Source organism: Natrix helvetica (assembly GCF_964273705.1).
Source record: "Natrix helvetica genome assembly, chromosome: 2".
Taxonomy (NCBI): Eukaryota; Metazoa; Chordata; class Lepidosauria; order Squamata; family Natricidae; genus Natrix; species Natrix helvetica.
Window position 1 is genome coordinate 138,723,399 of NC_138552.1, and position 15,142 is coordinate 138,738,540.

A 15,142-nucleotide genomic window follows, 5' to 3' on the forward strand; every position below is an offset into this window, starting at 1 on the left:
GGATGGGGAAAAAGATGTACGAGTGTTCAGGCAATTTTTACACCTGAGATACCTGGGTATTTCCTCCAGGAAAGGGGGTAATAGAGGCCTTTAGAATTGGGTGAGTGGGGAAAGAGAGAAAAAATTCACGATGCTAGTACTACGATAAACTCTTCTGATAAATGGACTTTATTTGTTGTGTTTTGTTATTCAATGTAGGCCATGCCCAACTCCAGACTATTATGGGTAGTTCACAATAAAAACAAACAGGTCTGGGAAAACAGCCAGGTTTTTAAGGCTTTACAGGATGCCATCAGGATGGGAACATATGGCTCTCTGGGGGAATCTCACTTAAGAAGGCAGGTGGTGGGACACTTCTGAGAAGCCAATAGTCGACACTGTTTAATTGAAGAGACCCTGTCTCTTCTTACTGGCCAGGCAATGGCATGAAGATAGACGATCCCTCAATTAGCCAGATTGTAGACCAATTAGGACTTGGTGAATTATAACCACCACTTTAATTGCACCCAGAAGGCTCGAGGACATACCAGTAAGCACTTATCACTGCCTTGGTTGCAGTTTCCAAAGCATTTAAAGCTTCCAGGCACGTGCAAGCAAAATACCCCAAGGATCACGGTGGCGGGGACAGCAACTCCTTTCGCTGCGCTGCGGAGAGGAGCCACGCTGTGCTCCTCAGCGCTAGCCTCAGATCAGCACGAGCCGCGGTCCCCTTCATGTTGGCTCAGGAAGGAGGGGAATGGGACCGCATGTGCAGGGGAAGGGGACCGCGGCTCGCGCTGATCAGAGGCTAGCACTGAGGAGCCTCCTCCACATGTCCCATTCCCCTCCTTCCTGAGCCAACAGGAAGGGGACCGCGGCTTGTGCTGATCTGAGGCTAGCGCTGAGGAGCACAGCGTGGCTCTTCTCCGCAGCGCAGCGGAAGGAGTTGCTGTCCCCGCGACCGTGATCCTGGGGTATTTTGCTTGCACACTTGCAAAGATCAAAGTTGTCACAGTCCTCCCTTCATGATGATCATTTGATGACCAGCCTCACCAGCCATAAACCTCACCACACGTCACTGCTTCACAGGCAACCCCAAATAGAGCATACTGATGTCACCAACTCCCAAAACCTGTGGATAAACCCGCTTAACAGGTTCATACAGATATTGAACATAAATAAAGTGTTATGGTTGGTTGCTACTACCATTTTGTTTAGAATTAATACTATTTTACTATGGGAATGTTTTTTTTACAATTTATCGAAATATCCATTTTTATGTGTTCAGGAATATCTTGCCTTTATTTCACTGGTTAAATAGCTGGGGCTATTTTATTTTGTTATTTAAGTAACAAAAGTAATATAAACAAATAAAGTGTTTTTTAGCCACATACATTTAAGCATCAAATTGCCCCTACATTTGAGAAATGGTGTATAGAATCTTAAATTATTTCTTGAAGGTTTTGGTAAGCTCTCAGCCTTAAAGGTGTGGGGGGAACTATACTGTTGGGAACGGCTCTTATTTGTAATAGAGTGAATATGGATAGAATATAGATAAAACAATGGTCTTTTCTTATAGTTCTTTTCTCTATTCATGTCAGAAAGTAGCTATTAAAACAATAGTTAACAGATTGCTTTTTTTCTACTTGTCATCTAAAGCAAGGTATCCTGGTAAAGGAATGGGGAGAAAAGTCTCAATAATATTAATAAAAACATGTTCCAAATCTTATACTTTAAAGGAATATTGTGCTTATGTCCTTTGCTAGTTTATAATTGTTGCCGCATTCACCAGCCTTTCTCCTCTTGTCCTCTTCTACCATAATAAATATTTTTACGTATTGCGCAACATCTGGAGCTGAGCAAGTAGTAGTTCCTGCTGTATTGGTTTTCCTTTTGCCCAGTGTTATATTTGACGTCATCATCTAGCCTTTCATTTGCCATGTGTAGGTTAAGAAAAGCTTCCCTTTTAAGAAGCTTGATATGCCAAGAGTTTTATTTTGTGAAGATATTAGAGAAGCTTTACAAGAATTAGAATTTTTAAAGAGGAGCCTCCCCTTCCCCAAAGAAAAAGAACTTTGGATATGGTGTTTACACCTTGTAACTCTGCAAACTTCTAAGGGAGCAGGGAGAGGTCACTATTAGGTAATCTAATGGCTTCCTCTACTTGTTGGTCAATAGCTGGAATCTGTGGCACTATAAGACTATACATGCAGCCTCTGACTAGACTCTGCTTGTGGATCTTTTTTTTTAAATTTGGAATATATTTATGCCATGCTAAACTTCGATTATGCTAATTTTCAATAAAAGAAATGAGATTTCTTTATCAGCAGGAATATTTTAACCTGTGTGCTTCATGCTAACTTTGTATTTCAAATATACATAGCAATTTCTTCTTAACTTACTGATGCTGATTTACACATTATCAGGTAACAAATGCAATTTTCCCATTTCTTTTTTTTTAACCACCAGAAAATCATATTCTAGAAGATGTAAATAAATGTGTCATTGCTCTTCAAGAAAAAGATGTTGATGGTTTAGATCGCACTGCTGGTGCAATCCGTGGTCGTGCAGCAAGAGTAATTCATGTTGTCACTTCTGAAATGGATAATTATGAACCCGGGGTGTATACAGAAAAGGTTTTAGATGCAACAAAACTGCTGTCAAACACAGGTAAAGTAAACAATATAATCATGCTTTTAATTTGATAGTCTTGATGAAACAATCAGCCAGGACAACATGCTCCTCACTTCTTTCTGCAGCCCCTTTGTAGGTGTATAAGTATAGTCTAATAGTTAAGGAAGCCACTGTTATAAAATACCAAATACTTGTTTTAAGATAGAGGCAGAAATAGACAGACTAATTGCATGGCGTCCAGGCAGTGGTTAGAATGTAATATTGCAGGTTGATTCTGCCCATTTCCAGGAGTTCGATTCTGACCGGCTCAAGGTTGACTCAGCTTTCCGCCCTTCCGAGGTGGGTAAAATGGGTAAAATGAGGACCCAGATTGTTGGGGACAATATGCTGACATTGTAAACTGCTCAAAGTGTGCTATAAAGCACTATGGAGTGGTGTATGTCTTAAGTGCTATTTCTGTAGGGCGGTGTTTCTCAAGCATGGTTCTTACATGCTGGCTGGGGAATTCTTAGGAACTGAAAGCTTAAAGTTGCTGAGGTTGAGAAACATTCCTTAGAGGTATACTTGATAGTGCATGTCCTAAAATATATATATATATACTTTAAAAGAAGCCTCTCTTAAAAATGAAAAAGAAAAATCCTACCAAATAAGTTACTTATACAATGTAAAGCAGGAGAGAGAGAGAGATTTCTCATGTATATGTCTTATTTTTTACTACCAGCATAAACATAAATATTTATCTGCTCACGATGCTCTTCCAATAATACATATGAATTAAAACTGCTCCTTAGTATCATGTTGTATAATTTTTCTGCCTCCCTAATTCATTTTTTCTATTTGTTCTGTAGTTATGCCACGTTTTACCGAACAAGTAGAAGCTGCGGTAGAAGCATTAAGTTCTGACCCTGCTCAGCCAATGGATGAAAATGAATTTATTGATGCTTCACGACTAGTATATGATGGAATTCGTGACATCAGAAAAGCAGTGCTGATGATCAGAGTGAGTGAACTTTAGCTTTCTTGAAATAGCATTCGCTTTTCAAAATAAGTTTTATTAATAATTTAAGACATACCCTAAATTCTCTGTAAATTCACACACACGTATAGTGCATATCATAGCATCTTAATAAATTGAGCAGATCCAGAAACTACTTTCTGCAGCTAAACATTTTATATTTTGAAAAATTGCTCCCAGTATTCCACTCATTACCAATGTATATATTGGTGTACAGTTCTTTATTCACTTTGTATATAAAGTGATTGACTTTGATCACTTTCCATTCTTCTAATCTCAATAATAAATACAGTAATTTCAAATTTAATTGTATGTACTCGAGAAAAAAGATGGAGACTATCAAAGTCAGGATGTTTCAAATGACTTTTGGTGCCTGGTATCCCACTTGGACAGGACATGCGTCCAGGCACCTCTCCCCCACATAGAAGAGGAGGATGGTATAAAGCTAAGCTACTTCAGGTTTTTTGGCCTGTTAGTACTCTAGTCACAATTGAATTTATGGCTTGGCATACATTCTCTCCAAATCTTTATTTGTTGTATCTCAGCTGTTCCCTTTTCCAATGCAAACGATTTTAACACATGCATTTGGGTTGTATTTAGAACAAGGCTTCCATTGTATAGTATTTATGTTAGGCAGATGTCATATTTCAGAGTGGGAAAGCCAATAACTAAAGGTGTTTCATTGTTTGAAGTTTGGGAGGATTTCAAAGAGCAAAACTGTTGCCATTTTACCTCTTAAAAACACTGTTCATATCCCAACATTGGGGCTACTTTGGTTCCTGGCTCCATTCACTTTTAGAATGTAGCAGGCAACATGTCATTCAAGGCCCAAGAATACCGCAGACTGAAAAAGTTCAATGTTTCTGCATTGTACCAGACCATAGACAAACTTCTTTTTATGTGATGTGTAACCCAGCTGTTACAGGTTTGTAAGACATGTTTTTATACATTACTTGAGGTGATTCGTGAATCCAAGTTGTGCTTGCCCTTGCTTTGAGTGTTCAGTGATGTTTGAAAGAGTTGCACTTATTTAACTACATTTAGATTTTCATCTATTTACGGAGCTTTATCTGTATCTGAATGGTTCTGTTTTACAATGCTATTATAACGCTCATTTGATGGTTTAAGACTGCATAAATGGCTGACATAACAAGTTAGATGTGTCAGAGATAGTAGGCTCATTGCAAAGTTTTCCCCTTTGCATTGGAAAAAAAATCTCAGCAAAGAAGAATTTATAAGGACTAAGCAGGATTCTCTTATGATTTGGAAATCATATTCTAAATCTATCTGCTTTTGATGGAGATGAGGCAGCAAAAATTTTAAAAATGAATAAATTATGAGAGGCAAATGCCTTTTTTCTTAGGTGTTTGTTAAGAGACCTAATTAGTAGCAGCTCCGCATTTTGTCTAAAATACAAATTGGATGTATTTTCAAAGCAAGCCCCCAAATGAAGTACCATAAATACTTGTATAATGCCATTAAGGATTAGTCACTTTGAAAATAAAGAATAGGTATGCACAAAGCAATTTATTCAAATGAGATGAAGCTAAAAGAGAATTGATTTCCCCCACCCTATTTCCCATTGCCATCTGTAGATAGCTTCTACACTGTAATACTATCAACATTCCCACTATCAGGAGCTAGTACACATTCTAATTATGGTAAACCAGGAAACAGATTTTCTAGGAGAAAGAAATCAGCAGAAACACCTACTATAAAAGAAGTAGAACCTACAGATTTCTGAAGCTACAAAAAAGTAATATATCCTTTTAAACGGATTGCTGTGGTTTAATCTAGCATAGTACTGAGTTATTTTACACAGTGTCTACGAAAATTTCATTAAATAAAGTGTTACAAATACAGCAATATAGGAAGCTACTAATAGTATTTTTATGTCTGTTTGCTCAAGCTCAAGAAAAATAATATAGCAAATGTAAGTAGGCAGTATAAAATGAGAATTCCTTTTTTTAAGTGTTTGTCTAACCATTTTATCAAACTGTCTCCCACTTGTGCTAGATAAACATGTATAAAGTGTACATGATTGTTGGTATTGTTAATTATTCATCTGTCTTAAAATAAGCAGTTTGACAAGTTTTAAATTCAGTGTATTCCAAAACCATGGAAACATTTGCTCCCCTAAATTACTCTTAAGTTTGATTTGGGCTTAAACTGTGTTTGCAGACACCTGAAGAACTTGATGATTCTGACTTTGAGACAGAAGACTTTGATGTCAGAAGCCGAACAAGTGTTCAAACTGAAGATGATCAACTTATTCACGGTCATAGTGCAAGAGTAAGGGATATTTATTTAATTAACTGCTTTAATCTCATTGGATATAACCCAAATACCAGGCCACATTAAAATCAAGATACCATGATTTCTGTCATTCCCAGTATATCCATTTATATAGCATTATTTGATTGCTTATCTTATTGCTCCAGTGTTATCTTCTTCCTCTATTTGTGTTCCTGTGCTCTAGATAAAAATCACACAACTGTGGCGTCATCTAATCTGGTTTCTGCATTCCCAATCCTTGATTTAAATTTAAGCCTAGCCATGGAAAAAGGAATATTCCTTCAAACTGGATTTTTTAAAAAACAATGCTATTGAGAAAAAGTATCTCCAATGTAACATGTTGCCATTTGATACCATTATATTTTTATCTTCTACACACACGCATACGCACACACACACACACACGGCTACTTTAGTCTTAATTATAGCAATTTTGTTCTCCACTTGCATGAGAGTGTCCTTGTAGATTATAGTTACAAATAGATAAAACTGCATGGAATTATTAAGATTTCCCATTCCTTTGTATGTTTTCTTTTTTAAAAAAACCTTCTGAATCCAATCTAGTTTCTTCTGTGCTTAACAGTGAAAGAGAAACTCATGTTGCATTTGCTATGTTAAGCATCGATAAATACCTTAGACAATAGAGTTCAGAAAGAACCTCAAAGTAATATTTCACTTTTTCGAGCGTTCTCACTGTTCACGCTACTTGAAAGTTCAAGTGGGGGTGGTTGCTTGCCAACAGATACATTTATGAAGAGATGATCTTCCAAGCAAGTGTCCAAGGCTGCCCTCTTTGTTATTACACAAAGCTCAATGCTTTTTTAAATTTTCCTGTTGTAAATTTGCTCTCACTTACTGCAATAGCCTTACATTTAGTGTGTGGGCTACATGAACTTGGCTGCCTCAAAATGTATCTCGGGTAATTTAAAGAGATGCATCAAATAATGATCTGGTAATTACACTGTAGCCTGGGTTTTTGTCTTTCCCTTCAATTTTGCATATATTTGGAAGATTTGAATAAGATTTGATCCTTGATTAGCATTTACAATCTGGCTTTCAAAAATATGTCAGTTTTCTGTCTGAAATTTTTTTATTTTTCATCCCCTGTAGCAATTTCAAATATATGCATCCATACAATGTAAAAATGGAGAAGAAAACATAAATTTCCTATGTTACCTGTTTTTTTTCTACTGGGTGCTTAAAAAGTCATCTTTCACCAGTACATCTTTCCGTGTAGCGGAGATTTAAAAATAATGTTCCTGGCCATCCTTTGGATATACAGTACTTTGACTCTTAATTAGGTTGGCTAGTGAAAATATCTGAATAGCCATTTATTGTAAAGCATTTTATATATAGACTAATTCTTCATTCCAGGCCATCATGGCTCAACTCCCTCAAGAACAAAAAGCCAAAATTGCTGAACAAGTTGCCAGCTTCCAAGAAGAAAAGAGTAAATTGGATGCTGAAGTATCCAAATGGGATGACAGCAGTAATGATATTATTGTTCTGGCAAAACAGATGTGCATGATTATGATGGAGATGACGGACTTCACCAGGTAAGCATTCTGTATAAGTAGGCTTTTCAAGGGCAACCTTCTTTCATTTTCCTTGCATCTCAGCTAGTTTGCTTTGGCAGTATCCACTACAGTTGGGCATATGCCTGAAACAGTCTCAGACACCTTGTGAAATGATCTTATTTATTCTCTCTTATCTCTCATTCTGAAGAGATTTCTAAATGAGAGCAGGGTCATTAATATGAATACGACACTAAGCCTCCTCGGTTTCATTTAATCTTAACTGTTCCAGTGTTGAGTCATAGACTGAAGTTAAAGCTGCAAGTCAATCTAGGCAAGGTAGAAATCCTAGGATTGGGTAATGCAGGTCTGTCAAACTGGTGGCCCACGGGTCAGATGCATCATGCACAGGCCTTGCCCACACTGGCTCCACAAAGGCAAAAAATATTGTGATACATCACAATACGTCACGTGATACAATCAAGTTTGACCCCCGTAGGGTTGTTTGACCTACCCATTCTCCCCTAAAGGAGGAGTGGTGAAGTTTGTTTAATAAGACTGCATTGCTTATATTTAATGGTATATTTTATAACTCTGTCTTTTGTTATAGATTAATGGATAGACCTGAGATATATTCTAGGGATGTCCTTGGATTTAGGCCTCTTTCCTATGATTGTGACTTTGAACACCATACAGAACCTGCCATAGAATCAAATCATTTAGGAAAGCTTTGAGAAGGGGAATTTTGATGAGGCAATGCTAAAGGATATCCTACCCAAGTCTCTAATCTCAAGGGGCAATGTAAGAGCATCTTTTAAAAAAAACCAACCCAAGAACAAGCTATGATTACTTTGCTCTGTAAAACTAGTTTGGCTTGTTAACTTCACCATGATCAAATAAACAATGGCCAAGCTTAATTATTTGTTTCATAAGATATTAAGTAGTTCTCACTTAATGACCACAATTGAGCCTGGGATTTTGGTCGTAAGTCATTGCAGTTGTTAATCATGTCACCACATGACCAGACTCAATTTTACAACTGTCTTTACAATGGTTATAAAATGATCACCATGTCATTAAGCGTACTATGTGGTCATTAAGCAAATCCATTCTCACAAATGGGCATTTTTTTGCCAGAAATTGGGGGGGGGGGGGTTGTCACAAATCATGGTTACATGACCACAGGATACAGCAATCAGTCGCATGTGCCCAAAATACAATCAATCAATCAGAATAGAGCTGGAAGGGACTTTGGAGGTCTTCTAGTCCAGCCTCCTCCTCAAGCAGGAGACCCTATACTATTTCAGATAAGTAGCTGTCCAGTCTGCTTAAAAACCTCCAGTGATGAAGCACCCACAACATCTGTCCCATTGGTTAAACGCTCTCACTGTTAGGAAGTTTCTCCTTTATTCCAGGTTGCTTCTCGATTAGTTTCCATCTATTGTTTCTTGTCGCCTGCTGGTGCTTTGGAAAATAAGTTGACCCCCTCCTCTTTGTGGCAGCCTCTCAAATATTGGAACACTGTTATCATGTTCCCCCTAGTCATTCTTTCTCTAGACCAGCCAAACCAAAATCCTGCAACCATTCTTCATATGTTTTAGTCTCTGGGCCTTTAATCACCTTAGTTGCTCTTCTTTGCACTTTTTCCAAAGTTTCAATATTGTTTTTGTAATGTGGTGACCAAGACTGGATGCAGTATTCCAGGTGTGGCCTTATTAAGGCTTTATAAAGTGGCACTAATACTTCACATGATTTTGATTCTGTGCCTCTGTTTATACAGCCAAGGATTATATTAGCTTTTTTGGCTACTACCACACACTGCTGATTCATGTTTAAAGTGATCATCCACTAGGATTCCAAGGTCCCTCAAAATTACTGTTTTTGAGCCAGGTTTTGCATAATCTGTACTTATACCTTTGGGGTTTTTTCTGCCCAGGTATAAAATATAGGCTTTTCTCCACATTAAATTTCATTTTGTTGGATATGGCCATTGTTCAAGTCTATCAAGATCTTTTTGGATCCTGAGCGTGTCTTCTGGGGTATTGGCTATTCCTGCCAGCTTCGAGTAATTGCAAATTTGATGAGTTCCCCTTCTATTCTCTCATCTAAGTCATTTATGAAGATATTGAAGGGTACTAGGTCTAAGACGGAACCTTGTGGTACCCCATTGCTACTTTCCTACATGTAAATGTTAAGGACTACTCATCGAGTATGGTTTGTCAGCCAATTGCAAATCCATCTGGTGGTAATGCTGTCTATCCCACATTGTTCTAGCTTACCAAGAAGTACGTTGTGGTCTACTTTGTCAAATGCCTTGCTGAAATCTAGCATTTTGCTGGTCTACTAATTTAATAATGTGACCCAGAAATACAGCAGTCATAATTTTGTGGGTGGTTCATAAGTCACTTTTTGGGGGGAGTCGGTCATAACTTCAAACAATCATTAAGTGAGGACTACCATACAAGTCTTGTTGTGAATCCTATATTGTGGGAAATAATTTGCAAGCAAATGTGTGCCCTTGATTCAAGAAGACAAATATTCTGTTCTCCTTTGCAGAGGTAAAGGACCTCTAAAAAATACATCTGATGTAATCAGTGCAGCAAAGAAAATTGCAGAAGCCGGGTCAAGAATGGATAAACTAGGACGCACAATTGCTGATCATGTAAGCCATAATTGATTTTTTATGAGTCTTCTACTCACCTTTAATTTTACAATAGATTTATGAACTCAGATGTCACTGTTTTGTTTTATGGAGTCTTCCTAAGAATCTTAATTCTGTACCCTTCTCTACTGAGAAGCTTTCTTCATTGCTTTCTCCCAATATTAATGAATTTGTATTCTATACTGATACCTTATTTTTCAAATAATTGCTGCAAATAAAAACTTACTTAAAGCTTCCAGATGTGTGGAATGAATACAAAAAGCATGAATGAAAAAAGAATGTCATATACAGAGTTTTACATTTATACCTACTTAATTCAAGGCACTATCATATACATTATAAAAATCTTGGGTTTTTTTTATGCCACTAGGTGTTTTATGTTTTTATTTCAGAACACAGACTATTTTATTGTAGAAAAATCTAGTGTGAGACAAGCTGAAAAAAGGACAGGGATTCTCAGTCCACTTCATTTTTCTGTCACTGCCACTCTGTAGGGAAAAGATAATGCATGTATATTGTCTTTGCCAGGAGATCAAACATGGTGCTGTCTACATTTTTGGCAATATAGTAGATAAAAGGATATTAACCCTACCTTAGCTTTTTAATATTCATCTGGGATTTTCTCCGTGCATTTTAGAACATTTGTTCTTAAATATCTGACAGTTTCATTAGATATACAAAATGGACTATTGTTACCTGAATCTTTTAAGGATAAAGATGGATGGACATTAAATTCCATTTATTGTAATATGTCCTATTTGGGGTTGCCTTTGAAGATTACCATAAATTCCATTATTGCAATATGTCCTATTTGGGTTTGCCTTTGAAGATTACTTGGAAACTACAACTGGTCCAGAATAAAATGCAAATGAAATGCAACTGGGCAATAATAGATGTGCCTTGATATACTCACACATCACTAATGCTCCTTAAGCTTAACTTGTTTCTAATCTGTTTGTAGGTTCATGCCATAGGGGCTGATTATCTAGAGACTGCCTATCCAGTAGTTTCTGTCCATCCTGTGAGATAGGGCACAGAGGGTATACTTCCAGTCCCCTCAAGCAAACATGCCATCTGTTGGGACATGGGGATTATGTCTTCTCTGTTGTGATGCCTTTCTCCGGGATCAGCATCCCCACAGAGATCCATATGGCTCCCCTTGTGATTTTTTTTTTTAAATCACTGAAAACCTGTCCAGGGGTTCAGGCAAGCTTGAGCTCTTCCAGAATTTTATTTGGAATTTTATAGTAGTAAGCATTCCTTACTACATATCTCTGACACAGTTCTATTCAGAACACGGCTTAACAATAAATACAATGACCAAAATACTGACTTGTATTTCAATGCATTTGGAGTGCATTGCAAAACACTCCGAAAAGAATGAAATATCTATTCTTTTTCTGTGCACAGTGCCCAGATTCTGCTTGCAAACAAGACCTGTTAGCCTATCTGCAGCGTATTGCTTTGTACTGTCACCAGCTGAACATTTGTAGCAAAGTGAAGGCAGAAGTTCAAAATCTTGGAGGAGAACTTGTGGTGTCTGGGGTATGTACATGTGCTAATGTTTGCTTTGTGTCTTTTCTAGACTCAGTTCTTAAACTCTTATTTTGCTTCAGTTGTGAAATTCTAAATGTAGAATGTAAAGCTGTTCTTTCAGCATCTTCGAGACCCCTTGGGATTTTTCTCCCAGGATTGGAGACATTTATACTATCTTTTTCCTTCAGAAAGATTGTATGGGTCCAAAGTGCGGTTTAAACAATCCAGTGCATACAATTCATTATGGTGAAAATGGCTTTGTTAAATAATGGCAAACTGAAAGGAGGGAGGGAGGGAGGGATGAGAGAATGCCAATACAATCAAATATACTATACACCAAATTAATACTACCAAATATCTGAGCCATCTTTGCCAAGAATATTGTCACCCAGTAGAGACTTGCTACCTTTACAGTAGAGAGCCAATTTGGTGTAATGGTTAAGGCCTCGGGCTAAAAACCAGGAGACCGTAAATTCTAGTCCTGCCTTAAGTACAAAGCCAGCTAGGTGACCTTGGGCCAGTCACTTTCTTTCAACTCTAGGAAAGAAGCAATGGCAAACCATTTTGGAAAACCAAACTTGGCAAGAAAACTGCAGGAACTTATCTAAGCAGTCCTTGAGAATCAGGCACAACTGAACAGAAGGGGAGGAAAAAAGCTTTACAAAAAGCCTTCTCTGCGGTTTTATAATGACTATGAAATGCCCGTTTAACTTTAAGCTCTTCTGTTGCAGAAATTTTTCTTGAAGCTAGAACCAGTAATATAGAATTTAATAAATAATGAAAAAGCAATGTAGGTGCCCCCTTTCACACAGTGGAGAGGTAAATTGTGATGGGATGTGCTACTGTTGCCTTCCCATTAAATCATTTTCAGACTATTTCGAAAACCAGAAGAATGAAATCTTACCAAAAAGAAGTCATACACATTATATAATTTATTTCAGTAAGTTCTTCTCTTAATGAGAAAGAAAAATACAACAAATACCAGGCTGTGCTATGCTGACTGAAAACAATTAGTCATAACGGATTTGAACATCTGTTTTATAAAAAGAATTTTATTTAAAAAAATCTTTTTTATAAAACAGATAATTTACTGTTTTTAGTTATATATATTGCAAAAAATAAAGGACAGCTTTTAATCAGTTAATTTCCAGATTGTTCATTTTGAAAGAACCTTGTCAGTTAAAAGACCCAACAGTCGATAGACAATTGCACTTCTGTAATTTTTTTCCCCATAGGATTATGTTTTAATTGTTTCGGTCTTTTTACATTCTCAACTAATTGTTCAACCTATAAGTTGCCATTTGTAGGGATTTGTGTGTGTTTTTGACAATGAACCTGTTGCCAAAATATTGGACGTTTTTGTGGATTTATATATTGATGCCGAAAGCCTTTGTCTAAGATAAGCACAGCAGACATAATAATGGCTATTGAAGCTAAACCATTAGACACAATAATGCTCTTGTTCCTTTTTGTGCCAGCGATTCCATAAAATATAGTATTTTTCCATGGCTTAGCTTTTGAAAGCAAGGACCCATCAAAATGTGTGACTTAGCACAGGCATCTGCTGTTCAAATAACAAACTCAAATTTTGCCATCATTTAAATCTTAGACACTGGTAATTCTTTTTCTCTCCTAAGCCCAAGTATCTGGATGTTTTTTCTCCATTCCCTTCCTAGTTTGTACTCAAGGATAAAGGCACCCTTGGATTCAAAAAGAATCTTCTTGTTAAAGGAACCTGAACCACAGATTCCCCTTAGCATTTGTTCTGAGGTTCATAAACTTGGAAATCTTGCATCTCTGATATATTTGAACCCTATCCTTAAACTTCGTATAGCAAACTGTGTTTCAGGCACTGTCTCAGACTAAAGCTATTCTCTTCTGTGGATTTGTTTGTTAAGGTGGATAGTGCCATGTCACTGATCCAGGCTGCCAAGAACCTGATGAATGCTGTGGTACAAACGGTGAAGGCCTCCTACGTGGCCTCCACTAAATATCAGAAGTCTCAAGGGATGGCTTCTCTGAACCTTCCTGCTGTGTCTTGGAAAATGAAAGCTCCCGAGAAGAAGCCTCTCGTCAAGCGAGAGAAACAAGATGAGACCCAGACCAAAATCAAGCGAGCTTCCCAGAAGAAACATGTCAACCCAGTGCAAGCACTCAGTGAATTCAAAGCCATGGAGAACATTTAATTCGTCATTTCAGTTTTCCTTCCTTCCTTCCTTTCAGAAATTATGCCTTCTGGATTATGTTAAAGTTTATTTACTTAATATTATGATAAAATCATTTAGACTAAAAAGAAATCAACAGACTTAGGAAGCACCACAGTTCAACTTTCAATCGGCAAGCACGGTAATGTTAGTATGAAAATTCTGTCTAGAAATGCTTCTGTGATATTTCTAGCTCCTGTTTTGCATAAAATAAGCCCTGCTTTAAATCTGTTTTATAACCAAAGATAAATTCACAGTAACAATCATCCTTCGCATAGCCGAATCATGTCATTCTATCAGGAAAATTGAGCCCTCTCAGTGTGAACGGGAACTGAACATGTGGGTTTTCTTAAAGAGTATATATATGCTGGGTGAATACAGATAAACTTTGCTATGCTTAATAATTGGGAAAGTGGAAGCTCTAATTGCTACTTAGAACACTGACAACAATAGAAAAATAATTTGAAGAAGTAATATACTGTAGTATTCTTTCTAATTTAAATAGGTATTGACTTTTTTCCAGCCTGAACACATTGATGCATTTATTCTAAGTAACTCTTGAGGGGAACACACATTAGGGGTATAGATAATAGTGAGTGACAAGTTGTAGCCAAACCAGCATTTCCAATATAGTTTTCCTTGGCTTTTGGGAACTGAAGAAGTCATTATAAAAGGAATTGGATGCGCATTTGCAATGTATTAGAACACACAAAAAAAATTACTTATTTTTGGGATGTGACAATGTCAATGCTTGGTTACAGATTACTGATTTTTTTTTTTTGCCACAAGACTAATAAAAAATTCTTGTTACCAGTGGGTGCTGTAAATGTTGCCTGTTTTCCCTCGGCATTCAAATGCAAATCCATCACTGTGTTCTTGTAATAATTGCTAGTCATTTTCCTTTAAGCTGAAAAAGAAACTTAGCAAATAATGTTTATTCAGGCTGCACCCTAGGTATGAATTGTCATAATGGGAGCTTCATGGCATAATTTTGCTGTTTTAAATTTTTTATGAATTTCTGTTTTTATATCTTTTCCAATAAAGTATAAAAACCAGTTGTACTAGTCAGAGTTTTCTTCGGCAGTTGATAAAATAAGCTTAATTCTATAGTGTACTGACTAATTGGAGTTAACTTTTAAAAGGCAATAATGGATGACTCATGCCTAATTTTCTTAAATGGTTTTGTTGAAAGTCAACAAGAGGCCCTACACAACAGTGCACAACAGGCAAAATTGATCTGCTCTTTTGTAACTTTCAGTAGAAAAAAAGGCACTCAAGAGTTAATCAGCTGGAGCCTTATTTG

The 15,142-nt window shown here is 37.0% G+C and overlaps 1 protein-coding gene across 1 annotated transcript in view; it reads left to right on the forward strand.

Annotated features, from left to right (window-relative positions):
• CTNNA1 (catenin alpha 1) overlaps window positions 1–14,894 on the forward strand; it is a 72,675-nt gene extending 57,781 nt beyond the window's left edge. Inside the window, exons 12-18 of the mRNA XM_081943893.1 lie at window positions 2,449–2,649; window positions 3,462–3,613; window positions 5,810–5,920; window positions 7,298–7,479; window positions 9,994–10,099; window positions 11,510–11,644; window positions 13,534–14,894. Coding sequence (XP_081800019.1) covers window positions 2,449–2,649; window positions 3,462–3,613; window positions 5,810–5,920; window positions 7,298–7,479; window positions 9,994–10,099; window positions 11,510–11,644; window positions 13,534–13,821 — 1,175 coding nt within the window. The 3' untranslated portion in view covers window positions 13,822–14,894. The remainder of the gene's footprint in view (window positions 1–2,448; window positions 2,650–3,461; window positions 3,614–5,809; window positions 5,921–7,297; window positions 7,480–9,993; window positions 10,100–11,509; window positions 11,645–13,533) is intronic.
• Window positions 14,895–15,142: the final 248 nt, after the last annotated feature.